Source organism: Xyrauchen texanus, chromosome 3 (genome assembly GCF_025860055.1).
Source record: "Xyrauchen texanus isolate HMW12.3.18 chromosome 3, RBS_HiC_50CHRs, whole genome shotgun sequence".
In the NCBI taxonomy this organism is placed as follows: Eukaryota; Metazoa; Chordata; class Actinopteri; order Cypriniformes; family Catostomidae; genus Xyrauchen; species Xyrauchen texanus.
The window spans coordinates 16,767,076-16,794,233 of record NC_068278.1 but is presented as its reverse complement, the minus strand read 5'-3'; the positions used below and the strand labels follow the sequence as shown (position 1 = coordinate 16,794,233).

The 27,158-nt window shown below is 36.8% G+C and overlaps 2 protein-coding genes across 2 annotated transcripts in view; one reads left to right on the top strand and one right to left on the bottom strand.

Moving 5' to 3' along the window:
* Window positions 1-21,370, top strand: part of tlcd3a (TLC domain containing 3A) — a 39,094-nt gene extending 17,724 nt beyond the window's left edge. The window contains exons 3-5 of the mRNA XM_052112466.1: window positions 7,570-7,789; window positions 13,508-13,603; window positions 15,284-21,370. Of these exons, the coding sequence (XP_051968426.1) occupies window positions 7,570-7,789; window positions 13,508-13,603; window positions 15,284-15,604 (637 nt within the window). The 3' untranslated portion in view covers window positions 15,605-21,370. The remainder of the gene's footprint in view (window positions 1-7,569; window positions 7,790-13,507; window positions 13,604-15,283) is intronic.
* Window positions 21,371-21,731: 361 nt separating this feature from the next.
* LOC127629596 (mitochondrial import inner membrane translocase subunit Tim22-like) lies at window positions 21,732-26,899 on the bottom strand. The gene is made up of 4 exons (XM_052106713.1): window positions 26,629-26,899; window positions 25,022-25,218; window positions 22,466-22,538; window positions 21,732-22,350 (listed from the first exon to the last, which is right to left on the bottom strand). Exons 1-4 carry the CDS (start codon window positions 26,894-26,896, stop codon window positions 22,274-22,276), a joined length of 615 nt encoding a protein of 204 aa, XP_051962673.1. The 5' UTR covers window positions 26,897-26,899; the 3' UTR covers window positions 21,732-22,273.
* Window positions 26,900-27,158: the final 259 nt, after the last annotated feature.

Below are 27,158 nucleotides of genomic sequence, written 5' to 3'. Positions count from 1 at the left end.
TGTTTTGCAATATTTTAAGTATCCCTGCACATTCCATGTTCACAATGTGTGAAATCCCCACATTTCTCGTTTTTACATGTTGGTGAAAAGCAGTAAAACACGTTGGAACACAATCAACAGTTTCTTTCTATAGGACTGAAAATCCATGTCTCTCCATGCATATGTCTCATCATCATCTCTCTCCGTGCAGCGTAGATTGTTTAACATGCATGTGCTCTCGTAAAGGGACATAGCGCTAGTTTTATTCCTACTGTAAAGCAAACTTATTTTCTCTCATTAATTTGCCTTAAGAGGTGAAGCACAGAATGAGACATAATAAACTTTGTTAAACCCCAGTTATACACATGTCTGGAAATCAAGAGCTATTAATATCCAAAAAGTATACATTTAATTAGGTAATGTTTCAATACGTAAACATTAATTCGACATGATGATGCCATTTGATATGAAAAGAAGCAAGATCACTATGGCTATTAGGCTATTATTATCAGAGCTGTTCAGCTGCAGGGTGAAGATTAATATTTGAAACAGTCTACATCATATCATCCTCAAACACCTGTTACATGTCTCATTTCTGGACCATACAGATATTTTTGTTTTTGTTCTTTGTATATCAGTCAGTGTTGGTCTTGTTTGGGTTGTTTGATTTCATGTTATATACACATTGTGAATTCACACATCAGGCCTAATATCTACCTACTGTATATTACACATCACAACCGATTTAGTAGCAAGTCTATTCTCTCTGACAATAATCAAATCTTTAACTCCATGAATAATCTTTGATCCTTCTTGTGAAAACACTACAAATGGGCAAAAGTTGTATGACAGCATGACTAAACGGGTGACCGAAAACCCATCATCGCCTCCACAGAACTTATGGCTTAAAAGCAAGTGTAAATGGCTGGACGGCTGAGGTTAATATGATGCATTTATAAATGTATCTCTGTAAAGTGCATATATGGGATTACTACATAAGGAATAAATCATATCTTTCAAATTATAAATGTGATTCAATTTTGGGGGACATTGTATGATTTTTTTTCTCCCCTTTTTCTCCCAAATTTGGAACGCCCAATTCCCAATGCGTTCTAAGTCCTCGTAGTGGCATAGTGATTCGCCTCAATCTGGGTGGTGGAGGACGAATCTCAGTTGCCTCCGCATCTGAGACCATCAATCCGCACATCTTATCATGTGGTTTATGAGCGCGTTACCACGGAGACATAGCGCGCTTGGAGGCTTCATGCTATTCTCCGTGGCATCCACGCACAACACACCAAGCACCCCACCGAGAGCGAACCACATATTTGTGACCACAAGGAGGTTACCCCATGTGACTCTCCCCTCCCTAGCAACCGGGCCAATTTGGTTGCTTGGGAGACTGGCTGGAGTGACTCAGCATGCCCTGGATTTGATCTCGTGACTCCAGGGGTGGTAGTCAGCGTCTTTACTCGCTGAGCTACTCAGGCCCCTGGGGGACATTGTATTAAAAACATAAAATATGTAAAAAATATTTATCTTCGGACATATTTATTTAAAGCCATGGTGGTAAAAACAGCTATTTGTCATTTTTGTGTTGGGCCAGTGAAAATTTTGCCAGGGCCAGTAAAAATCTGAAGCACTGGCCCAACCGGTCCAGTAGAAAAAAATCCTTAGCATTGAGCCCTGAATCCAGATTTTAACGAAAATGTCAGGTTGTACAACCATCAAGTAAAAAGTAGTATCATATTTTCCTTACACCTAATTCATTTTTTTTATATATATATGTTATTATTTAAATATATATAAAAATATTTGTTGAGGTAAAAGTAATATTAACAAATACTATACATTTTTATGTCATGAATATTATAATTTTTCTTGATGGGTTGTTCCATCTGACATGGAACAACCATGTTCCATGTCCCTTGCTGGGACATGCAAATGTCTTAGGGATGTAAGACATGTTTCTAGAGAGGACATGTTAAGTGTAAAGGTTGTTGATTTAATTTTCATATGTTGATAAATCTTAAATCTTGATTAAAGTTCATAGTTATGTTATTTGATAATGACCCACATACAGTATTAAATATACAGGGTACTTTCTCAGGATTAGTTAGAATTGTAATGCATTTTGTTAACATTAAGCAGCCATTTTTACTGCAAAGAACTTTTTTACAAGTGAATGATCAATTTAGTTCTCCAAAGGACTAGCACATACATCACTATGCTTAATGTCGGGTCCTGCATCTTGGATGGCACAAGGGTGAGTAAATGATTAGAGAATGTTGTATTTTTAGGTAAACTATCCCTTTAATACTTTTTCTTGCATCAAATACATTTCATAGCCATTAATTCACAGATAATATATATATATATATATATATATATATATATATATATATATATATATATATATATATATATATGAAAATCATTTATTTTAGATGGATGAGGAAAATAGTGGCTGAACCACAGCACTATACAATGCACAATCACTTTTTCCACATTTTGTTATGTTACAGTCTTATTCCAAAATGTATTAAATTCATAATTATCCTCAAAATTCTACAAACAATACCCCATAATGACAACGTGAAAGAATTTTGTTTGAAATCTTTACAAATTTATTACAAATAAAAAAAAATCACATGTACATAAGTATTCACAGCCTTTGCCATGACACTCAAAATTGAGCTACTTTCTGGATGCACTGTATACATAATGTTGTCCGTCTACTGAATGCACGCCAGTTTACCATCTTTGTGTGTCAGCTTTGTGATGATACTACAAGTGATCTAAACTATCTAGTGACATCAGTCTTACCTGATTGAGTTGTTGTTGCTTTAAAACTTTACATGGTGTGGACATTATTCCACCCTTCTGGCTGTTTTGAGACAAGCATGTTTTAAGGGGCAATTTTTCCAGTCCAGAACTGACTTTTCTGCACTGAAAATGCACTGATTGTATGGGCACCAGCACCCTGTCTGTGTAAAAGGGACATATGATATTCAAAAGTGGTGCTGTTTAAAAGGCGGATCAGTCAGACTCTACCTACATATGCCTTTGTTCTGCTCAGTGGCCAATCAAAACAGCTTCAGGGCAACAGTACTTGCCTCTACTCCCACGCCACATCTGCTTACCCCATGGCTCCGCCCCCACCCCAAGGACACAGGGAGGAGGAGATTAGGTACATGGTGTCCCAGGGCACCAGCTGTTGCTTTCCTCTGTGCCCTTCCTCCTTTTGCCCTTCCCCGGCACTAGCGTTGCAACTGTAATGCAGCCAGCCACCTGTTCAGGAGGCCAGGGTGAGATATTAGTGTTAGGATGCGTTTGTGGCATAACGGAGGGTAATCCACGGCAGGCACTTGCCGGGCAGGCCTAGAGAAACTCCCAGCCATACTGCTTAATCCCCCAAAGGCTTAATACTTGGCTTGAGCACATGTATAACTGTGATCCTGAGTGACAAGGAGCATCCAATGACACGGAGTATGTTAAAGGGCTAGTTCACCCTAAAATTACTTTCATTTTTTTTATTATTTACTCACCATCATGCCATTGCAATCCTGCACTATTTTCTTTCTTCTGTGAAACACAAAAATATATATAGGCTGAATCCATCCATCCATCCATCCATCCATCCATCCATCCATCCATCCATCCATCCATCCATCCATCCATCCATCCATCCATCCATCCATCCATCCATCCATCCATCCATCCATCCATCCATCCATCCATCCATCCATCCATCCATCCATCCATCCATCCATCCATCCATCCATCCATCCATCCATCCATCCATCCATCCATCCATCCATCCATCCATCCATCCATCCATCCATCCATCCATCCATCCATCCATCCATCCATCCATCCATCCATCCATCCATCCAGCAGCCAATATTTTGTAATACATGCATGTTTGATACACCATTAGTGAAAATAGATGGGTATTATCCTCTTTGGGTTGTGTTGGGCTGGCTTAGGTCCCGTTTTAGTCAAGCACTATACTCTTAAGTCTTAGAGGCCTGTTTACCTACTGTTCTTTGATGTGGATATTTTTATTTGTAATGTGGAATGTGTATGGTAAAAATCTGCCCAAGCTCATTTATTTACTAATTAATTTTTATATGTGTTTCTATGTGTAAATAATAGATTCATTAGAAAATGTATATAACTGTGATGCTTTTATTTACCAATCAGTGTGTATTTACATGTACTATGAGAGTTTTTATAAGCTTTTTTTAATGTCTTCATAATACTTTTTCTTTTTAAATATAAAAAAAGACAATGATTTTGTACAATATCAGAATGAAGCATTGCTTGACATGACTCCACACTTTAGCTATGTTCCAAAACTGATCTACCTACCTAGACAGTATTTTAAGGCATCATAGGCAGTGTTGGTAACGTTACTTTTAAAAGTAACTCGTTAGAATTAGGGATGCACCGATCTGATACCTGGATCGTTATCGGATCCGATACTTAAGTTTTAGACGGATCGGGTATCGTTCCGACAAGCCCGATCCAAATCCGATACTGTGTTAGTCGTGTTCGTTACTGTCAAGTTCCAAAAATGACATAAAATAACCATTAAAAAACCATTAAAGCAGTTCATATGACTCATGCTTTTTATTCAAAGCCCATTAAAGATGTGCGATAGCACTGTGAATCACAAAAAGCTGTGTTTAATAAGTAAATATATAAAATGCACTCGGTGCTCTGTTTAAACACTTACACACACACGACTATTTTTAGCCTTCGAGCGCTACTCACAAACCATATCTCAGATGTAGATGCTCAAATGTTCAGATCACTTATAATATGCATTTAGAACGGCACCGGAGGTATAACATTTTTATACCAGAATTTGAATAAGAAGCGAATTAAACTACTGTGAACTTGACTTCAAATAGGCACACTTACAGGACTTCCTGGAGAGTTTCGAATGTCAAAATAAAAGCATGAGGGTTTAAAAGTTAAAGGTGCACTAGTGAGATATATTACTATTATAATATATTCTTCTTATTATTATTATTTGTTTACAAATGATAATATTTAAGTTGAATAATTATGCATTTTGCAGATGCTTTTATCCAAAGCGACTTACAGAGCCCTTATTACAGGGACTTATTACAGGAACAATCCCCCTGGAGCAACCTGGAGTTAAGTGCCTTGCTCAAGGACACAATGGTGGTGGTTGTGGGGCTCGTACCAGCGTCCTTCTGATTACCAGATTACCAGTTATGTGCTTAGACCAATACACCACCACCACTATGGGTTTTATGGGTTGATAACTGTGTGAATCAAAAGTGAGTGGATATCTTACAACTAAATTGAACAAAAAAGAGATCTGAATCCTTTAAAGTCCAGATACAAGCTGAATTTTTTGCAACAACAACAACATAAAAGAAATCTACTGATGAATTGAAACTGGAATTACTGTTAATTTTGCTGCTACATTATCCAGTATGCTAGTTAATAATAATAAGAAGTGTTTCTTAATAAGCTTTACATTTATATTGAAATAATGTGTAGTTTGTGTTTCATTACATATTAAAGAGCACACCCAATTAGTTCCACACAATAATGTAAAGATATTCTAAACTGATTATGCAACAAAACAACACTGGTATCTGATCTGGATCGGCCGATACTGAGATTTCCGATATCGGAATCTGAAGAGAAAAAGTCGTATCGGAGCATCCCTAAAGAAAATATTAGTTATTTTTACCTCAAGTTATTTTTATGGAAAGTAAAGCATTGTTTCTTTTGCATTATATTTGTGTTACTTATTTCTCACAGCCACTTTCTCTTCTGCTGTGCTATGCATTCCATACAATTAAGCCATGCATTGCATACAAGAAACATTACAGGTCATGCTAGCTACTGTATAACCCTCATGTCAAAACAGATATTTAGAAAGTAGGTCTTCACATTATATTTATAATACAGAATCAATAACATGAAAATTACAGTCAACATGAATAATGAAGAATAACCTCTGTCTAACCTAAAGCAGCAAAGCCCAACACTTGAACCTGCATCATACCTGTCATCATGTGCGGTGCCCATCGACAAAGTCAGAGTCAACTTAAGATGTTTTGCAAAAGTCAGGATAAAATTCAGTGGGGAATGCCAGCCTAACATGTTCAAGGAATAAGTCTGATGAATAAATTCATATTTTCATTTAAGTCCTCTCAGTGCAAGCTGGTTTTGAGTTGATCCACGGTGCGTACAGATGCCACAACTTCAAAGGTGCATGTTGATACAACTGGAATGGAATCTTTTTTTAATGCTACCAAATGCCATAAAAACGGTTTGTTTCATGAATCAAACTACTTGTTTGTTATAAAACAAAAATGTCGAATATTTTTAGAAACTAAGCCATTTTCTCCGCAAACACAATCAATGTAGAATGTTGTCCGGAGTCACTGATCCAGAGACTTTTCTCATCCGATTCTCCCAGTTACAGGGAGCTGTAACAGAGCAGTTCGGCTGCATAAGTCAGTGAATCGAGCGAGAATTTCACCCTGTGTATCATGCCGTGGCCAGTGGAAGACTAGTCTTATAATCCCCCTGCCTAAACGCGTTTACTGATTTATTTTTTTCATGTAATGTGTATTATCACATGAATCAATCGCGTTTAACTCAATCGAATGTTGACCTCATATTACACTAAAACACGAAATGTGCTTGCGCATAAGCGAGTTGATTGACAGGCGATGTCTGTATCTAAAAGGTGATTGTCTCTTTTACCTGCAAGGTGGGACTTCCTCTCTACATCCATTGACTGTTGGGTACTAGAGCTTTTTGGCTGGGTGTTCAAATTTCTACCATTCATTAAAATAGAAGTGACTTGTCTCTCTCTGCTAAATAGTCTTTGGCCTCACACTCTATAGAAATACAATGCCCATCATGCACTACGTCTCCTCCCCGAAGTTTGCACAGTTTTACTCCTGATTTCTCACAATACAGGGACAGTAAAGTGTACAAAAGCAACGCGCTAGTTTGTTTAAAAAGTAACTCTGATATTATGGTCTAAAATAAAATATATTGCGTTACTTGTTAATAGAAAAGTAATCTGATTACGTAACACGTTACTTTTATCGTGTTACCCCCAACACTGATCATAGATACACTAAAGAGAACTGACTTGAAGACTTTTCCAAACAATAGGCAGCAGTACTATGTTGCATTTTTTGGTACCTACTTTTGGCTAAATTATAAGGCACCGTTGCATGCATCCTCCTCAGAGAAGGCAGTCCCAGAATGCATTTGTGGAAAAAAATAAATAAATCCAAAATGAGTCGGTAAATGTTCCTTTTATATATTTTTATATATTTCCTTTTATATCTATTTTATGAACAAAGGTTTTATGCAATATTTATGTGTTCAGTGTATTTTTACTTGGCTCAAGTAAAAAACATTAGCTTAGTGAAATGCTCTGAGTGTTCCAAATCAGTCATTTTGTGGAACATTTCAGGTAGTTTGCTGCCTTGGTTGGTAGTAGACAGCAAAGCAGCTCACTAGGTTTTGGAAGAGAGCTACTATTTGTTCACCTGTTCTGTTCGTCTTCTGTTCCAGACACTGGCTGGCCACCCATTTTGTCATTTGGTATGGCGTGCCCTACATGACATATGACATCTTCGCCATGTACCTCAGCCATTACCATCGCTTCCGGGTCAAAGGTCACAAGGACTATAGGAACCACTCTCTACGCACGGTCAACTCATTTGTGAGGAAAGAGTTCCTGCTGGTCCTCCATCACATTGCACTGCTCACCATCCTGCTACCTGTGACACTGGTGAGAGAGAAAAGCAAGTTGGAGAAGCACAGAAATCAAGTGCAACAGTTACCACCCACTTTTTCTGCGGCCTTGGTTCTAGAAGTATTTAGTATTTAGCATATTACTTTTCTCCATAGGAACTTAAACCAACTAGCTGCGAGATGAATCGTATTACAAACTTTGATTTGAATCAAGAAAGTATATACATATTTTAAAAAAGTTGTATGAGAAAATTAACTACTCATCCCATAATGCCTTTTGAATGACGTAATCGAATTTAAAGCAACAGTTCAATATAAATCAATTTCTTTATTGTCATTAGTTCTATGTGTAAAAACTAAATATATATATATATATATATATATATATATGTATGTATGTGTGTGTGTGTGTGTGTGTGTAGTTTGATGGTGCTTTCATACTAGGTTTGATTGCTTTGTCCGAACTAGAGTTAATTTTCCCTCGCTGGTCTCTGTTCACATAATTTTATCTGAGTCCGAAACGCGATCTGATTGCGTCATCAACGTGAGTACAAGCTGCAGCTGTTTACTACTGTAACTGGTAAAAACTCAAGAAGACATCTGCTTTGCTGTGTTATTTAAGTATTTATCTCCAAAACTTTACATGCACAGAACGACACTTTGTCTGCCATGGATGCATTGAATGTACAAAGATGTGATGAATGTTAGCATTTATATGCTGCAATGTGATGCGTTGCTCTCTGATGCCGATTTATTTGGACTCAAGCAGGTATGAGAAATGATTATACCATGATAATTGCAATTGCAAGCCTGCAAAGACGTGAATTGTACCTTATAACAAGCGGTTTACTTCCGTGATTTAGTAAGATTACATTCATGTCAGCAGCGAACCGTACTTGAGTCCACATGAACTGTACCCCAGACCACCTTTTCAAGTAGTGCGGTTTGCCGGTGTGCATCAGTGTTCGGAAAAAAGCATTCCCATCATCCAATCAAACCGAATTTTGGTGCCAAACAATCCCAGGTGTTCACCAAAAGTGCTAGTGTGAAAGCACCTGAGAGAGTATAGAGACTCGATTACATCATTTGCCATGCATAGTGGGAGTGGGTGAGCTCTTCTGCAATTTCTGTATCCATGATTACGCTGACTTCTCTGTTTGCTGAATTGCTCTTTGGGATTATAGGTAGTGTAGTTTTTCTCTGGGAATTCAGCAGCATATGCTTCTACAGAAGCATATACCAGAGCTTGATCTCTTTTTCTCTTTATACGTTAATGCTAGTAATACATTTTTCTATGGAAAAAAGAATGGGATTTTGTACTTCCGGAACCTGACCTTTATGCTTTACACAAGGATAGAAATGGAGACTGAGTGATGATAATAATAATATAAAGGGAAAGAGTAATGGACCTTCTCAAATAACCACAGCAACAGACAGACCTACTTATCTATAGGCAGGACAAAATGGGAGGCAATGTGGACGGGGAGATGCAGCGCAATTGTGTTCGTGAAGCACCTGATCCGCGAAAAACAATTACCTTAATAGCAGCTGTTACACTTCCAGAGAACATGCAATGGGACAGATGGACACACACACACACAAAGGTGGAAACCTGGTCTTTTGTTTGGTGTCTCTGGGCTGTCAGTGGTGATATGAGATCACTTTACACACACTTCCATTATTCACCCACAGCAGCTACTCAGGTGCCACTCCACATACACATTCACACATGGTCTAACCTCCCTTTCCACAAAAGCACACAAAATGGAATAAATATAAAGTCACAAACATAGAAACAACAGATTCTGACAAGCATCATAATGACACAAACAAAGACCCAGACCACAACAACAAAACATCTGAAAGGCCATTCAGTGGGTTATGTAAGATCAATAAATCTTGACACATACATTATGTATTACATTACCCTACGGTAATGTCTAATAGAGTGTTATGCATGGCAAAGAGGAAACGTAGATAATTAAGTCATAGTCTATCTATATCTATTGCCTTAAGTCGAAATACTCTGTGCCTCTATGACAGGTAGCAAACACCTTACATTCAATTAAGTGTAGGATTACTATTAGTACTGCTGCAGTTTCTTTGGAAGGATTGAAATGACTGTTCTGTCTTGTTACATTTTGACATTATAATGCACACCTCTGATCCGCCATCATAAGCTCCCTTGTGTCATAACACATACAGTGGCCCCAAACCGTATTTCGACACTTAAAACATATGAATTTCATTGCTTTGGGAAAACAAAATGTCAAATCAAGTAGCTTTTGTTTTTAATTAATATAAAAAAAATGCAAAGCAAAATACTTCACTAAGAAATTTATGTTTTAAATTGATATTCTTTTCAAAGTTAGGACATATTTGGACAGCTGGTTGTTGTCAAATGTTAGTGGAACATGTCCATAGATAATGTGTTGAACTATACCTGTGGTTTCTCTTCTAGGACACTTATGTGAACTTGGTCACTGACTTCATACATCCACTAAAAATGACCTTGGGACCAGTTGGTTTAATGTAATTGCAGAAATGTTGGTTCTGAGAATGGCATAATTAAGGTCTAGTATAATTTGTTAGCAGATTCCACTTGGCTTGATATTTTGTCAGCTTGTGCAATGAAATTCGTAAGTGTTGCTTTAGTGTCTGAATACTTTTTGGGTCCACTGTAAGATGATAACCATGCACACGCACACATCATAGAATAATTTCGGGTCATAAATAAACATCATCTCTCTGTGAAAATGCCATTCTGTTTATTTTGTGTAGCGTAATCTGTTTTTGCTAATGAGGGTCTGTTTCTTCATTTCTGGCTCTCAGTCTAGTATGTCTTGTATTTGTGCACTTACAGTTTAATTAATGCCCTTAATTAGCTTAAAAAACACAGTTTTTACTATTTGACTAGCAGGACATTTATGAAGAGGTTTAATTTGTGTAAAATGTAGAACACTAGGTCACTAGAGGTGTATATTGCTCTGACAATGGATAGATTTAATTTACTAAATTATGCAATTCATTTTGAATTGTGACATTTTGTTACGATTTGTTTGGATTTGATTATTTTTGTACAATTCATCATCATAATAATAATAATAATAAAAACAACCACCCTTAAATGTTGCACTTAAAATAGATGGGCTATATGGATTTGGTGAATTTTAACACTCAAAATAGTTCAAAAATTGGATTTTGCACAAGTATATAATGCACATAATGCATTTATTTTGGTTACTCTTTATTTTACAGTGTCTTTGTTACAGTGTAGTTTCACAAGTACGTACTGAGTAATGTTAATGAACAACTTGTGCTTACTATAGGTTTTGGGTTAGGGTTTGATTTAGGGTTAGTTGCTTATAATTATGCATAATTTACTGTTATTATTATAGACAATTCATATATGTATAATAAGTACATTGTGAAATAAAGTGTTACCTTTGTTTTAATTTATATAAAATCTTAAATCTACATTATGTATATTAGATGTCATTGTATGTACAGTTGAAGTCATTAAAACAAATTTTCTTACCACTCCACAGATTGAATATTAGCAAACTATAGTTTTGGCAAGTCATTTAGGACATCTACTTCGTGCATGACATGAGTAATGTTTCCAAAAATTGTTTACAGACAGATTGTTTCACTTTTAATTGACTATATCACAATTCCAGTGGGTCAGAATTTACATACACTAAGTTAACTGTGCCTATAAACTTGATGATGTCAAGCCTTTAGACAATTAGCTTCTGATAGGAGGTGTACTGAATTGGAGGTGTACCTGTGGATGTATTTTAAGGCTAACCTTCAAACTCTGTGCCTCTTTGCTTGGCATCATTGGAAAATAAAAAATAAATCAGCCAAGACCTCAGAAAAACAATTGTGCACCTTCACAAGTCTGGTTCAGCCTTGGGAGCAATTTCCAAACATCTGAATGTACCACGTTCATCTGTACAAAACAATAGTATGCAAGTTTAACACCACTGGACCACGCAGCCATCATACAGCTTAGGAAGGAGACGCATTCTGTCTCCTAGAGATGAACGTAGTTTGGTGCAAAAAGTGTAAATCAATCCCAGAACAACAGCAAAGTAGCTGGTTACTTTAACAGGTAGACAAGTATCTATATCCACAGTAAAACAAGTCCTATATCGACATAACCTGAAAGGCTGCTCAGCAAGGAAGAAGCCACTGCTCCATAAAACCACAGTTTGCAAGTGCACATGGAGACAAAGGTCTTACTATTTGGAGAAATGTCCTCTGGTCTGATGAAACAAAAATTTAACTGTTTGGCCATAATGACCATCGTTATGTTTGGAGGAAAAAGGGTAAGGCTTGCAAGCTGAAGAACACCATCACAACCGTGAAGCATGGGGGTGGCAGCATTATGGTGCTTTGCTGCAGGAGGGAGTGCTACTATTGTTTGTACAGATGAACGTGGTACCTTCAGGCATTTGGAAATTGCTCCCAAGGATGAACCAGACTTGTGGAGGTCCACAATTTGTTTTTTTTAGGTCTTGGCTGATTTCTTTTGATTTTTCCCATGATGTCAAGCAAAGAGGCACTGAGCTTAAAGGTAGGCCTTAAAATACATCCACAGGTACACCTCCATTGGCTCCAATTAGTAGCTGATTGGCTAATTGCCTAAAGGTTTGACATAATTTTCTGGAATTTTCCAAGCTGCATAAAGGCACAGTTAACATGTTGTATGTAGTAAACTTCTGACACACTGGAATTGTGATATAGTCAATTAAAAGTGAAACAATTTGTCTGTAAACAATTGTTGGAAACATTACTCATGTCATGCACAAAGTAGATAAACAACCATAACTATAGTTTGCTAATATGAAATCTGAGGAGTGGTTAAAAATTTTGTTTTAATGACTTCAACCTATGTGTACGTAAAATTCTATATATGTGTGTGTATGTGTGTGTATATATATATATATGTATATAAAATAAATATTTTTCTTCTTATTATTAAAGTAATAGTCCACACAAAAATAATGTTGTCATGACTTGCTCCCATGTCGTTCCAAACCCATATGACTTTCTTTTGCAGAACACAAAAGAACATATTTTAATGAATATCTCGATTAATCTTTTCAATACAACAGCACTTTATAGCTTAAAAAGCTTAACCAGAAAATGTGTCCATGGAGTATCATATTTCAAGGTTTCTGAGCACATACAATGCAAGTTGCAAACAAGCTTCTTTCATAGTGCTGATGAAGCTGCAACGGATGTAAAGATGTTCACTGAAAAATGACTTCAGAAGACTTGAAATGTGATGCACAAGTTGCATGGACTACATATATGATACTTTTTGGTTCTATTATTATGCTTTAAAGTGAGTCACTATCGACTGCCATCATATCGAAAAGGCAAACCTGGATATTCATCAACTTCTTTTGTGTTCCATATTTGAGAGAAAGTCATTTAGGTTTAGAATGACATGAGGGTAAGTAAATGATGACAGAATTTCCCTTGCTGGGTAAACTATTACTTTAAGTGATATATATATATATATATATATATATATATATATATATATATATATATATATATATATATATATATGTGTGTGTGTGTGTGTGTGTATATATGTATAATGTTTTATTAAATTCAGCAATGAATGCATTTACATTTTTATTGTCGGATCAATGCAATTTACACCCCTATTGGTCTTATTGAGACAGTGAGTGTATGCATGTTTGTGCTGACTGTGTTTTTTTGTTGTGTACATCAGTTCTTTAGGAAGGACCAGGGTGATTACTTCATTGGCTGTCTGTTCCTCACAGAGCTCAGCACTCCTTTTGTTTCATTGGGCAAAATCCTCATTCAGGTAGCACACTCACACTGATTTTGTATTTAACTCAGCGATCCTTCACGGTGCTGTCCCTGCCAGCTTGAGAGAGGTGCTGCAGGTCAACACTTTTCCAGTTTCCTTTTGTCAATTCTAATGTGTAAGCTAAATACAGAGATGGAGACCTATCAGAGTACCGAACCCTCAGCCAAGTATTCACTATGTAGTTCAGATTTCAATAATTTCTATATGTCTAGTCATGCCATTCTTTTTCTATGTGCTCAAGTTTCTTCCGTTCTCTGTTATCTTCCAGCCAATGCCTTTTCCGCTGATTCTTGGCCTATTTGGTGTGATTAGTTGTTCTTTGGCATGTAGTACATACTGTACAGTATATGCCTTTTGGTAGTCATAGGTATTACATTTTATGTGATTAATCATGGTGCATGATACATTACAACAAACATAAAAATACAATCAGAAATACATTACTTTATACTTTGTCTCAAAGAACTTGCAAGTGATTAGGTAGTCATCATTCATTTGATTTATTTATATATGCACATGTTAAAATGTTTAGTTTTTTTGAGAATAGTTAATTAGACACTTTTTTTTACAGGTATAAATATTTGATAAAAGTACATGTTTTAATGCCATAAAATCAGTGGACATGCTGTAATTAAAAGTTGAGCATTTCCAATGAGTTTTTTAATAATACGATCAAATGGGCAGATTAAATTAAAATGAGCTTTATTGGCAAGTTATTGCTGAAGTTTAATTTGCTAAAGTTTAAAATCTCAAAACTATTATTTTCTCTGACTGCGTTCAGTCTCTATCACACACATGCTGTGACGCGCTCAAGTGGTTTCACTTTTGACACTGCTTCAGATGTCAGTTTGTGAGTGTTTTTGGGCGATAAGAAGAGATACAGCAGATTGCCCGTATCTCTCCCACACCGGTCTCACCGCTTGCAGATTACGTTTTTATTCTCTGTTCAGTAAATCCACTTTGTGTTTTTTATGCCAGTACATGCATCGCATGTATTAAATAAGCATGGACTGCTCCACACGCAGTCGAATGAAATGTATTAATGCCAAGTTTAGTCACAAGAGGTGGAAAAAAACAAACAATATTGCGTGAGCCCAGCAAATCAGATTGAAGCTTGCCATTTATAGAAAGCACTTGCCATTTCTATTGCCTTATGCTTCAGTAGGTCTTTGAACAGTTGATGTTTGATCTATGGCCATGCTTTGACTAAAGGTACCATCGAATGTACTTTTTGCACAGCGAAATTCCATAGGCGAAATACAGTCATTTTAATGGGAATCCGCGCAACGGACTTAACACAGCGGAATTTGCCAGATTGACCAATAGGCAGTTGTTTGCTTTGGCAGTGACCTCTTTGTGGGCGGTGCTTCATACACAGCTACACTGAATATTCACAAAGACATAATTTTAGCGGCAAGATTCTTTCTAACATTACTCACAGAGTATGAAGTGCAGCACTGAAAAGAGACAACTTGACAAGCTATTTTTTGCTGGTTTCACACGCTCAACATCTGCCGCCAAAGGTAAATGTGACTGTGCCTTAAGTGATTTCTTACACTAACACTAACAGAAGCGTGTTTCATGCTTCATAGAATCCACCATCATGATTGATGTCACCCCTGTTTTGTTTCCACTTCCTTTCATTCTTGTCGTGTTGACTGTCTCTTCCTGTAGTTGGGGATGCAGGAATGCTGGCTGCACAAGGTCAATGGCGGCATGGTGCTTTTGAGTTTCTTCATATGCCGTATTGCACTCTTCCCCTATATGTACTGGATGTACGGCTCCCACTACGGCATCCCGCTTTACAGCGTTCCCTTCCATATGCCCTTTTCTGCAAACCTGGGCAACTTCTGCATCCTGGCACCACAAGTCTACTGGTTCGTCCTTCTCTGTCGTAAAGGCTACCGACTCTACAAGCGCCAACGGGATGCAAAGAATCAGATCTCTCCAGTTTCCTCCCCCGAGCCCATCTCGGATATCTCCAAGGCTGATTAGCGAAGGAATCACTGTTGTTGTCTAGAACAAACCAACCAATCAACGTCACAGCTGAAGGCAACGGCACTGCATCTACTAATGTTACAGTACAACTAGACTCACGCGCCTGTTAGAAATCCCATTATTACTGCTGACTTCTCTTCTCTTCTCCATTCCACACATGGCTGTTACAGAGCCGCTCCACTGGATTAACTGCCTGTGGTGATCTCCAAGGAGACTTTTAGGTCAGATATTGAGGGGTGTGACCCTCTCTTCCTTTTCCGACTGGAGGATCTGTTACAGTTTGGACTGATGTCTTGGATGTCATTGGAATTATCTGTTACTTTTTGTTATTTTTTTGGTTCTGTCCTTTGTCCTATATGATAATCTGGCCCAACCCTAACATATAGTGTGTATGTGTGCTTGAAGTATAAAAATACAGTGGTTTAAAGGCAAACTATTATGTGAGTGGCACAGCCACGTCTATGATGACCTAAATCTATTAAACAAACATTACTTTAAAATCCTGCAGTACTTTAACATTAGAGCAGCATTTCAGATCACCTGCACATGGGCGCAGTAAAGAATCAGTCCTTATGTTTACAGTGGTATACACAGGTCTTGAGTCTATTGGGGGGTGGGGTCTTTGCAGGGTACAAAGAGCGAGCACATAACGCTTGGCATATCTTTTAGGCCACATTATGCCTGGGGGGATCTCCAGGCAGCAGTCAAAGCAAAAACACAAGGGGCTTCAATGCAAGGGACTATGGTTAGTTGGGTGTCCCATGTGAACACATGGTCTGATAGAAAAATTGCATGCCACCCTACTCCTAAAACTGACATCTGTACATCCAAAGGATGTAATATAGGGTTCCCGCATCATGTAAAATTGTAATTTGCAGGTCTGGAAAATAAATTAAAATTTTTAAATCATGGAAATTTCTAGAGTCAATTTAATTTTTTGGTAACACTTTACTATAAGGTTGTATTAGTTAACATTGTTAACTACATTAGTTAACATGAACTAACAAGGAACAATTGTATTTGTTTTAATTGTATAAACAACAAAAAACATTCCATGTTTAATTTAAGTTAAACTCAATCGACAGCATTTGTGGCATAATGTTAATGCCACTTAATGTACTTTTGACTTGTCCCTCCTTTTCAAAAAGCAAAAATCAAGGTAACATTTAAGCACTTACCGTGTAAGTGAATAGGGACCATTTTTGGAGGATTTAAAGTCAGAAATGTGAAGATTCTAATTATTTTATCCCACTGAAATCATGTTAACATGCATATTGTGTTAATCATAATGCATATTATGTCTTGTGGCTATACTTTTGAAACAGTGAGTATTTTAACATTTATGGATTGGCCCCATTCACTTCCATTGCAAGTGGCTTAGATTTTTGCCTTTTGCCTTTTTTTTTTTTTTTTTTAAAGAAACGGAGGTGCAAGTATAAATTTATTTTTGTGGTAATAAAAATTAAGCCATAAATGCTGTCGATTGAGCTTAACTTGTAACCAGAATATTACTTTAACGAAGATTATTAAATGCTGTAAAAATAATTAGTTAATGATACCCAATGCATTTTATTATGGTAACAAATAAAACCTTATTGTAAAGTGTTTTCTAGTTATTCTCAGCTCTATAATTTTTCCATGGACTAGAAATTGACTGTTTTACTCTCCAATAAATCAATAAATCAATAAAAAATGTAAGATTTATGCATTTTAATTTCATAACAGATTTTCATCTAATATAATTGTTAGCTTAAATAAATATTTTTTTTTATTAATTTAGTTAAAGATTACACAACTTTTTAATGTTTTTAATTTTAATTTAAATGTGTACATTTAAAAAAATAGGTTAAAATATATTTTTTTTTGAGTGCCTTTCTCTACAATGATTTTTAAACATCTTTACCCAGTAATCATAAACATCTGGAAATTAATTTATCAAAAGGTATTTGAACCCTGGCATTAATTATTATGTTTGTGATTTGGTGTTGAATGTGAAGTGTGGCACACATACTATGCTCTTTATGTGAGGTTTTATGAGGTGTTATCTTTCAATTAACTAAGCCTGCAGTTTGAGTTTTAGAATAATTGTATTTAATTCTAAATTGATGTGCTGTAAAAACAGGTTATTTGCTGTTGCCTAGTGTCATTTTTGTTGGAAGGATTATGGCCGTATGAGAACTTGTGTAAATGTAGGCTAGCAAGGAACTCAGAAACCTTTGTTTCAAGGCATTTAACACAAACTGTAGCATCTTTCATAATACATTTAGTTGATGCTGAATGCCATATGAAAGCATCTAAGGTTTTATTTACAATGACCTTTTAGATTCCATTAAAGAGCTTCTATTATGTTTTTTCAAATATTACCTTTCATGTAGTGTGTTATATAAAAATTCTGCAAAGTTTAAAAAATCAAAGTGTACAACATATGGAGTTATTGACTCCCAAAAGAAAGAACCGATTCTGAACACCTGAAACAAGTCATTAGTAATTCCAGACTTACTTCCTGTACTAACCTATGTAATTTGGTAACAAAAAACCCATATCTGGTCTTCATTGGCTGCTTGCAAACAGCTATGACCTGCCCTAAAACACTACACTAAGTGGCAGACCAATCACAACAGACTGGGACATCTGACCAATCAGAGCAGAGTAGCCTCTCTGAAAGGAGGAGTTTAGAATGAATCCTTTAGAACGGATCATTGAATGAGTCACTTTTGACACTGGGGAAAAAAAGGTAATGCTGCAATTTAAATTATGAGCAAATTAAGGTGTTTTTTTGACCATATATGCATGTAAATGTATTGTATGAGACATTTAAAACAAAATGAGGCAAGTTTAAAAACCATAATAGGTGCTCTTTAAAGGAGTAGTTCAACCAAAACTGAAATCTAATGTATTATTTAGTGAAAATGTTCACTGACCGTTGATGATCTGTTCACGTTCATGATAGGGCACGAGAGCAGTTTACGCAGCTCTCTCGTGACATTGGGGCGTTTAAGTGAAAACTTGTTTTGCTTATCTAAAAACAGGTCCTCCACAGTGATGGTGACAACAGAGCTGCACACAAAACAGAGAACAGAACTTACTAAACATGTCTGAAGAGTTTGTTGTCAAAGAATTGATGCATTTCTATGCTCAGCCTCATTTGTTTTAAAAATCAAACAGACACACTCCTAATCTGACAGCAACGACATGCGATAAAAGGTATATTTTCTATGTTAATCAGAGTTTTTGTCCTACCCAGCAGTGACGAGTGATGGTACATTCAATCGACGGCTTGTCTTCTGTTTTTGGCATTGCATAGATAACTCTGTCCATTGCGTGAACTAACTCCGTCAGTCCGCTGTGAACAGGCACCGGTCCAAAAACGTTCAATAAATACGTTTGGGCATAGAAATGCATCAATTCTTTCACTACAAACTCTTCAGTCATGTTTAGTCTGAAGAGTAAACAATGACTGACTTTTCATTTTTGGGTGATCTATCCCTTTAAGCCCTTTCAAAAGTGCATAATTGTTGGATTAAAATCAGTACATACCCATGCACTCATTTAGTGGGTTTCTAAAGACAAACTGGACCTAAAAGTAGCCTTTAGCATGTGTGTTTGTGTGTGTGTGTGTGTGAGAGAGAGAGAGAGAGAAAGAAGGCTTGTATAACAGTGTGTATAAGCTCCCAGCTCACACTTGGAGGTTGAACAGAGTTTTTGCTGGACTGAAAGAGAAGGAATGCTTTGCTCAAAAGTAAGAATACAGTCATTCATGCTGTTGCTTCCTGTCTTTGGCGAGTTTATTTGGGGTTGGATGTAGGTTATTTTACCTGTTAGGTTTTATTTTTAATTAAGAAAAATTAAAGTTTTGTCTTCTATTATATATAACATTGATGCTTTTCACTTTCTTCCCCTTTTTTGAGTCTATTGCAGTGTGATCTGCTGATCTATCATTAGAACTTTCTCTCATTCTCATAGGGCATTTTTTTTGTTTGCAGTTTATTTGTATAGTGTATATCAAACCCATAATATATACTCCATAATATATGGACAGTCTTATATCCAGAGGATTGCAAAACCTTGATAAATGACATTGAACATACTGTTCTTGATGTCAGGCTTATTTAAGGCATTTTTTGACCTTTAAATCATGGGACTGTATGATATGATTTTAAAATCATAATATATGAAGTCTTTTCTTTAGCCTTTTCAAGGCCTCTCTCAGCTCAGGGTTTGGTAAAAGTTATCATTTATCCATTATTATTTAGAGATGAAAGATGAGACTGTGTTTAAAAAAGGAATAAGAAAGTTAAGACACAAAATGTATAATTGAGAAGACCTACAATGACGATCACCTTCTTGGTTTTCTTTGTGTTTTCCTTCAAAGCTTATGATTTTACAACTATTTGGTTTGGTAGACCAAAGATTGTCAGGCACTTTATTCAGCAATAGATTCTATTAATCATCAATTGAAAAAGGTGACATGTAGCGTAAGGGAGTCCTGGAGTTAATCTGACCCTCAACATGATTCTTCAGTTGCCATCTACAGAGGGTCAAATCTCTACAATGCATTCTTCAGTTCCTGAGACAACAAAACATCTGGAATAGTCCACAGAGTAAAATGACAATACATGAATGAGAATGAGAGGTTTAGACATTGCTTAGGATTGTTATCTACTGCTTTGATTTTTAACACATCTAAACTAGTTAAATATATGCAGAGAACTTCATTTGAAAATTAGAAATATCTAAAAAGGTTTTGTTTTTCCACCCAAATTGTGTGCTGACTGGAAGATCGTAAATACAGTGCCTTGTATTACAGATGTGTGTGGTGTTGACAAAAGCTCAGCGCAAAAGAGCCCTGTACAAGTGGTGTTTATAGGTTGTGGCTGTCTCTGCTCACTTCCTTTTTATATTCAAAAATGTACATTACATAAGATGAAGGAAATTCCTCTATTATCAGGCACAGTGTAATGTACACTTTGATTCTGTTAATTCTATAAATTTCATTTAAATATATAATTTGAGGAAATTGTTACAGCTAACTTTGTTTTTCAAACATGCTTTTGTTGAAGTCTTACAATCATGTTTTTTTTAATTATTGAAGTTCTATATGTGCTTGCTGTGTTTTGTCTTAATATTTGCATTTTATTTTAACACTCATTGAAAAGAAATCTAAAATGTCTATGTTGTAACCCAGTTTTCTGAGCTGCATTCATTCCTCATAGGCTGACGTGATTAGACAGCGCATAAGCTTAGGTCAGGGTATGTCCATGATGGTCTATTACGCTCCTAGATCTTGCATGCATCTAGAAGCATTTTATCAATGGTCCACATACAAACTATGGCAAAATGTACAACACCTACACTCAAATGCATTCCTTGGTTCCATCTTTGAACCAGTTCAGTTAAATCTTAACTCTCACTAAGAGGCCAGTGATGAAGGAAACCTTTTAGAGAACTGGGATGTAGCCAGAAGGCATGTTTGCATTATCTATTTCCTGGTGAGGACAACTCACTTCCTTGCTATATGTCAGCTTGACCTCAAAGCATGACTGATTTTCTAATTCACAACCTTTAGCGCTCCCTGCCTCCTATTTTTGATAACATTTTGATTTTTCACATATATATCAGATTCATATAAATATATAGTTATTTTATCAGTTTGTAGCATGACCTTTTAAGAATCTCCTTTTAGAAAGGGGCTACAGAGTGAAACTAATTATTTTCTTGAAACCTGTAAATCCAAACACCACTTTGGAGAAAATAAATCTGATTTGATGAATCCTTTTAACTGAGTGGACTTTGTTTCCTTTTGAAAGGTACACAAAATGACAAGCAGTAAGTATGAAGATTTTGTTGCAATGTTTTACAAAAAGTTTCTATGTGCATGCACAATTAACACATTAGGTATCATGTATCAACAATTACATATTTTTTCACAGCATTTTTTAATCTTAATGTTAATTTATCAAAACATTGCATGCAAATGTATCAGCATATGTAGAAATGAACATTTCCCAAGATTAATAAATGCTGTAGAAAATATAGTTAGCTCATGTTAACTATTGCTTTACCTAATGTAAACAAATGCAACCTTATTGTAAAGTGTTACTAATTTTATTACATTATACACCAATCTTAATTTTTTTCCACAGGCAAAATAAAAACTGTACATTTCATCTTGTTTCTCACAGAGACTGGATACACATTAATGGGTATGTTTTTGATAGAAACAGCTTCACCAAAAGCCATTTCACCACAAAAAACATGTCTACAGCCATTAACTGAGAACACTTTATTGGGATGACTGATTTAAATGTTATTTATGTCAAAATATTAAAGTTTTGGCCTGGGAGGTTGTCAAAGGGGATGTGCACCATCACATGGCATGTTGATCATACATAATTAGGCGAATGGGCAAACATTTTAAGGACTTTTTGAAATAGAAGGGTCCACACATCCCGCAGAAGAAAAACAAAACAATGTACCACATCTTAGTTTGGTATCTTATTAGTATGCTCACTTAGGTAACAGAATATTACAGTCCTCCTCTGGTGGGATTGGAACACCTCTTTTTCAGCAGGAGAGTGGAAGTTTGCACTCAAATATGCCACCCGTTTCATTATACTGTGAAGAACTCACAACAGTACATAGTAAGAGTCCTGAAGCTGGTGTTCATCATCGGAGGTAGTACTCGATGGCAGCAGAGAAAGCTGCAAAACCTCCACAGCCCAAAACTCCAGCCTTAAGACCAGCTTGTAAAATAACAGGTTTCAGTGTTATATGTATAGTGCAAAACATAAAAAAACACAATTATCTATTGATAAACCCACATCTGATTGTACTGACCATGCTATGAATTGAGCTTACCTCGTAATCCAATGGCACCACCTGTAACACAGCCACTATATACTGCATTTTTCCAGTCGGACTTCCCACGATGCTAGGAGAGGGAAATGAGACCATTCTTAAGACAAATTATTAGTGCTGAAACATGTTCAATAAATGAGAAACCAAGTCTTGTTGGTTGGTTCTTGGCTCTTACCAAGGTTTCTTTCTCTTATACTTAAAGATCTTAGGAAGTTGTACCTTGTCACAGTTACTTTTGTCTTGCTCTCTGTGTTTTAATGACTACTGCTTTATATAAAATAAATACATTTGAATTGAATACATTTAAGTGAGTTCTAATAGGGAGTCACTAGGTGGAGCCATTAGCCCAAATTCAGCTGAAGAATAAAGACCGCTCAGTACAAATACACATATGGAGTATATTTATTACAGTACACATGTAATATACTGTGTATGTACAATTGCTTTGGACAAGTAAATTGGTCCTTCACTTGTCTGAGTTTTTTTGCTGTTGTTGTGTTTTCTAAAATTTGCAGTAAAAATGGCTGTTTAATGTTAACAAATGCATTACAATTCTAAATAATCCTGAGAAAGTACCCTGTTTAATACTGTATGTGGGTCATTGACAAATAACATGAAAATGAATCAACAACCCCACACCTTTACACTTACAGCTGAATAATTTACATACACCTAGACTTTACTTACACTTAAAACTCATTTTTTAACCACTCCACAGATTTTTGATTGACTTCTTCACTTTTAATTGAATATATCACAATTCCAGTGGGTCAAATGTTTACATACGCCAAGTTAACTGTGCCTTTAAATAGCTTGGAAATTTCCAGAAAATTATGTCAAGCCTTTAGACAATCAGCTTCTGATAGGAGATGTACTGGTGGTGTACCTGTGGATATATTTTAACGACTATTTTCAAACTCATTGCCTCTTTGCTTGACATCATGGGGAAAATAAAAAGAAATTGTGGACCTCCACAAGTCTGTTTCATCCTTGGGAACAATTTCCAAATACCTGAAGGTACCACCTTCATCTGTACAAACAATAGTACGCAAGTATAAACACCATGGGACCATGCAGCCATCACACCGCTCGGGAAGGAGAAGCATTCTGTCTCCTAGAGATTTACATAGTTTGGTGTAAAAAATGCAACTCAATCCCAGAACAACAGCAAAGGACCTTGTGAAATGCTGGAGTAAACAGGTAGACAAGTATCTATATCCACAGTAAAACAAGTCTTATAGTGACATAACCTGAAAGGCTGCTCAGCAAGGAAGAAGCCACTGCTCCAAAACCGCCATAAAAAGCCAGACTACAGTTTGCAAGGGCACATGGGGACAAAGGTCTTACTTTTTGGAGAAATGTCCTCTGGTATAATGAAACAAACACTGAACTGTTTGGCCATAATGACCATTTTTATGTTTGGAGGGAAAAGGGTGAGGCTTGCAAGCCGAAGAACACCAGCCCAACCGTAAAGCATGGGGGTGGCAGCATCATGTTGTGGGGGTGCTTCACAAAATAGATGGCATCTTGAGGAAGGAAAATTATGTGGATATATTGAAGCAACATCAAGACCTCAGCCAGGAAGTTAAAGCTCGGTTGCAAATGTGTCTTCCAAATGGACAATCACCCCAAGCATACCATCAAAGTTGTGGCAAAATGGCTTCAGGACAACAAAGTCAAGTTATTGGAGTGGCCATCACAAAGCCCTGACCTCAATCTGATATAATATTTGTGGGCAGAACTGAAACATTGTGTGCAAGGAGGCCTCCAAATCTGACACCAGTTCTGTCTGGAAGAATTCCAGTAAATGATTGTGAGAAGCTTGTGGAAGGAACCTAAAATGTTTTTTTCTACAATTAAATGTCAGGAATGATATGTAAAGGTATGTAAACTTCTGACTTCAACTGTAACATGTCCTCTCTAGAAACATGTCTTACATTCCAGAAAAAAACTAGATATTTGGCATGTCCCAGCAGCATATCAAATGTCAGATAGAACAGTTTTTCGAGATCATATTGCTTTTCTCTTTACTTTATTTAACAATGTGGCCTTCACGTAATCCAAAAGTAAAATTATTTGATTACATTACTTTCTTATTGCAGTAACTGGATTAGGTTACTGATTACATTTTTTACTAAGTGATCAGTACTTGTAACAGATTAAATTTTAAAAGTAACCCTCCCAACCATGTTCACTAATAGTATATGTGTGTAATTCCAAATATGCTTGGCCGCTAAAAGTTACTTTCCATCTAAAGTAACCTCATAACACCATATTTTAGTGTGAATGTGAGCATTTCTCTTTCTTCATGTCTTCCTCCAGTGCTTCGCCAAAATAAAGACTCGCAATATTTTTCAACATAATTGCATTCAGACTTTTTGTCCAAATCGTTCAGCCCAAGCCTAAATAAATCCTCACATAGCCTCTAGCTGTTTAAGTGCATAATGAATTTAGGATGTCATCAAAGAACCATGCATTATGATTACGGGAAAAGGGCTAACAGAGTAAAAGTGACAAAGACGATCAGACAGACCAGAAAAGGCACATAGTACTCACGGATTCTATGAGACACTCTGTGCATGAAAACATGGCACCCACAATGGCAAAGTTTTTAGCATATGACATTCCTCTCTGTCCCATGTCTCTTAAAACCTCTCTTGCTGTGGGGGTCCTTAGGGGGTCTTTGGGATCAAGCCCAACATTGGTGTCAATACCAGCTGTGAAGATGCCAAAAGCACCTCCCAACACAAACCCTGCAGGCGAGAAAATATATGATTCAGAACTGTTGTGTTTTGTTTAGTTGTGAATTAAAGCATCAGAAATTCCTCCGTTGACTGTTTGGCAGTATGAAGTATCACACAACACTTCCTCAACCGGCAACATCAACATACATGTATGATATCAGTTATGCATTACAAGGGCTGGATTAACTCTGCATTAATATTGCATATTATTCCTTTTATTTTAATATTATCAAGACATCAGGTCACTCAAAAGCAGAGAGCCAATCATAACAGTGGACATTTACTGTCAAGTCTTAATCCCTCCATTAGTGATCTGACTATAGGCTGAGAGAGGCTGAAATGAGGGCTTGTAGGCTTGTTGTAAGCCAGACATCACTGGCAACAATATCGCCTATGGGCACAAACCCACCTTCGCTGGATCAGACAGGACTGGCAAAAAAGTGCTCTTCACGGACTCGCATTTATTGTCGAAGGAATGAGCGTTACACCGAGGCCTGTGCTCTGGATCGATTTGGAGGTGGAGGGTCCATCATGGTCTGGGGTGGTGTGTCACAACATCATCGGACTGAGCTTCTTGTCATTGCAGGCAATCTCAACACTGTGTGTTACAGGGAAGACATCCTCCTCCCTCGTGTGGTACCCTTCCTGAAGGCTCACCCTGACATGACCCGCCAGCATGACAATGCCACCAGCCATACTGCTCGTTCTTGTGCGTGATTTCCTGCAACACAGGAATGTCAGTGTTCTGCCATCACCAGCGAAGAACCTGGATCTCAATCCTATTGGGCACTTCTGAGACCTGTTGGATAGGAGGGTGGGGGCAAGGGCCATTCCACCCAGAAATGTCTGGAAACTTGCAAGTGACTCGGTGGAAGAGTGGAGTAACATCTCACAGCAAGAACGGGAAAATCTGGTGCAGTCCATGAGGAGGAGATGCACTGAAGCACTTAATGCAGCTGGAGGCCACACCAGATACTGACTGTTACTTTTGATTTTGACCCCTCCTTTGTTCAGGGACACATTATTCCATTTCTGATAGTCACATGTCTGTGAAACTTGTTCAGTTTATGTCTTAGTTGTTGAATCTTTTAATGTTCATACAAATATGTACACATGATAAGCTTACTGAAAATAAAAGCAGTTGAAAGTGAGAGGACATTTCATTTTTCTATTTGCTGAGTTTACATAGATTTTTTTTTTTGTGGGGGTGCAAGAAACTTTAGTAATATTAAAAGTGGAACATTACATATATATATTTAAAAGGCACGAACCCTTTAAATCCTAAAATCATGACACCAAGTGCCGAACTGTCGGTTTTGACAACACAGACTTTGTCAGGTACCTATGCTACTGATTTAGTTTTTTAGGGTGCCATATTTCATATAAAGACATGTTTTAAGAAGTCAGTCAGTGAAATACCTCCGACACATGCGATTAGTGATTTAAAGGCGCAGCTTTCCATTCCTCTCTCGATCATCTTCTGCTCCTCTGTTTTCTGAGGACTCGGTAAAGCACCCATTACGGTCGGATTCAAGTCTTTACTTTTCCTTTGGTCACCGATAAGATGATCCAAAAGAAGACTATACTGTAGTGAAACATTTTCCGCTGCTGCTGCTGCTGAAACACTTGCTGAATAACCTGAAGTAGGTGAGAGAGCAGCATCTCTACTGTTTGTGGGCGCAGCCATGTTTCAAACGTGTTTCAATAACTAGACTAGTGGTATACAATAAACGCACATTCGCCAATATTCACTGGAAAAACAAATAAATGCTTTGACCACAGAAATTACAATTCACACGACACAGTTAGGTATAAATTATAGAAAAAACGTACATTTTCACAACACACATGTCTGTTTGAAACAATTAAAAAAAGAAAATTGCTTCCACAGATTCGACAGACAGGGAGGTGACCTTTGCAATGAATTGGCAATGATATATATATATATA

What these genes read in the sequence shown, in the direction of transcription:
- LOC127629596 (XM_052106713.1), bottom strand. Translation starts at nt 26,896, where the DNA reads ATGGCTGCGCCCACAAACAGTAGAGATGCTGCTCTCTCACCTACTTCA. An exon ending in ACTAATCGCATGTGTCGGAG is followed by an intron (nt 25,219 to 26,628) that starts GTATTTCACTGA and finishes TCTCGCCTGCAG; the next exon opens with GGTTTGTGTTGGGAGGTGCT. An exon ending in TGGTGCCATTGGATTACGAG is followed by an intron (nt 22,351 to 22,465) that starts GTAAGCTCAATT and finishes TTATTTTACAAG; the next exon opens with CTGGTCTTAAGGCTGGAGTT.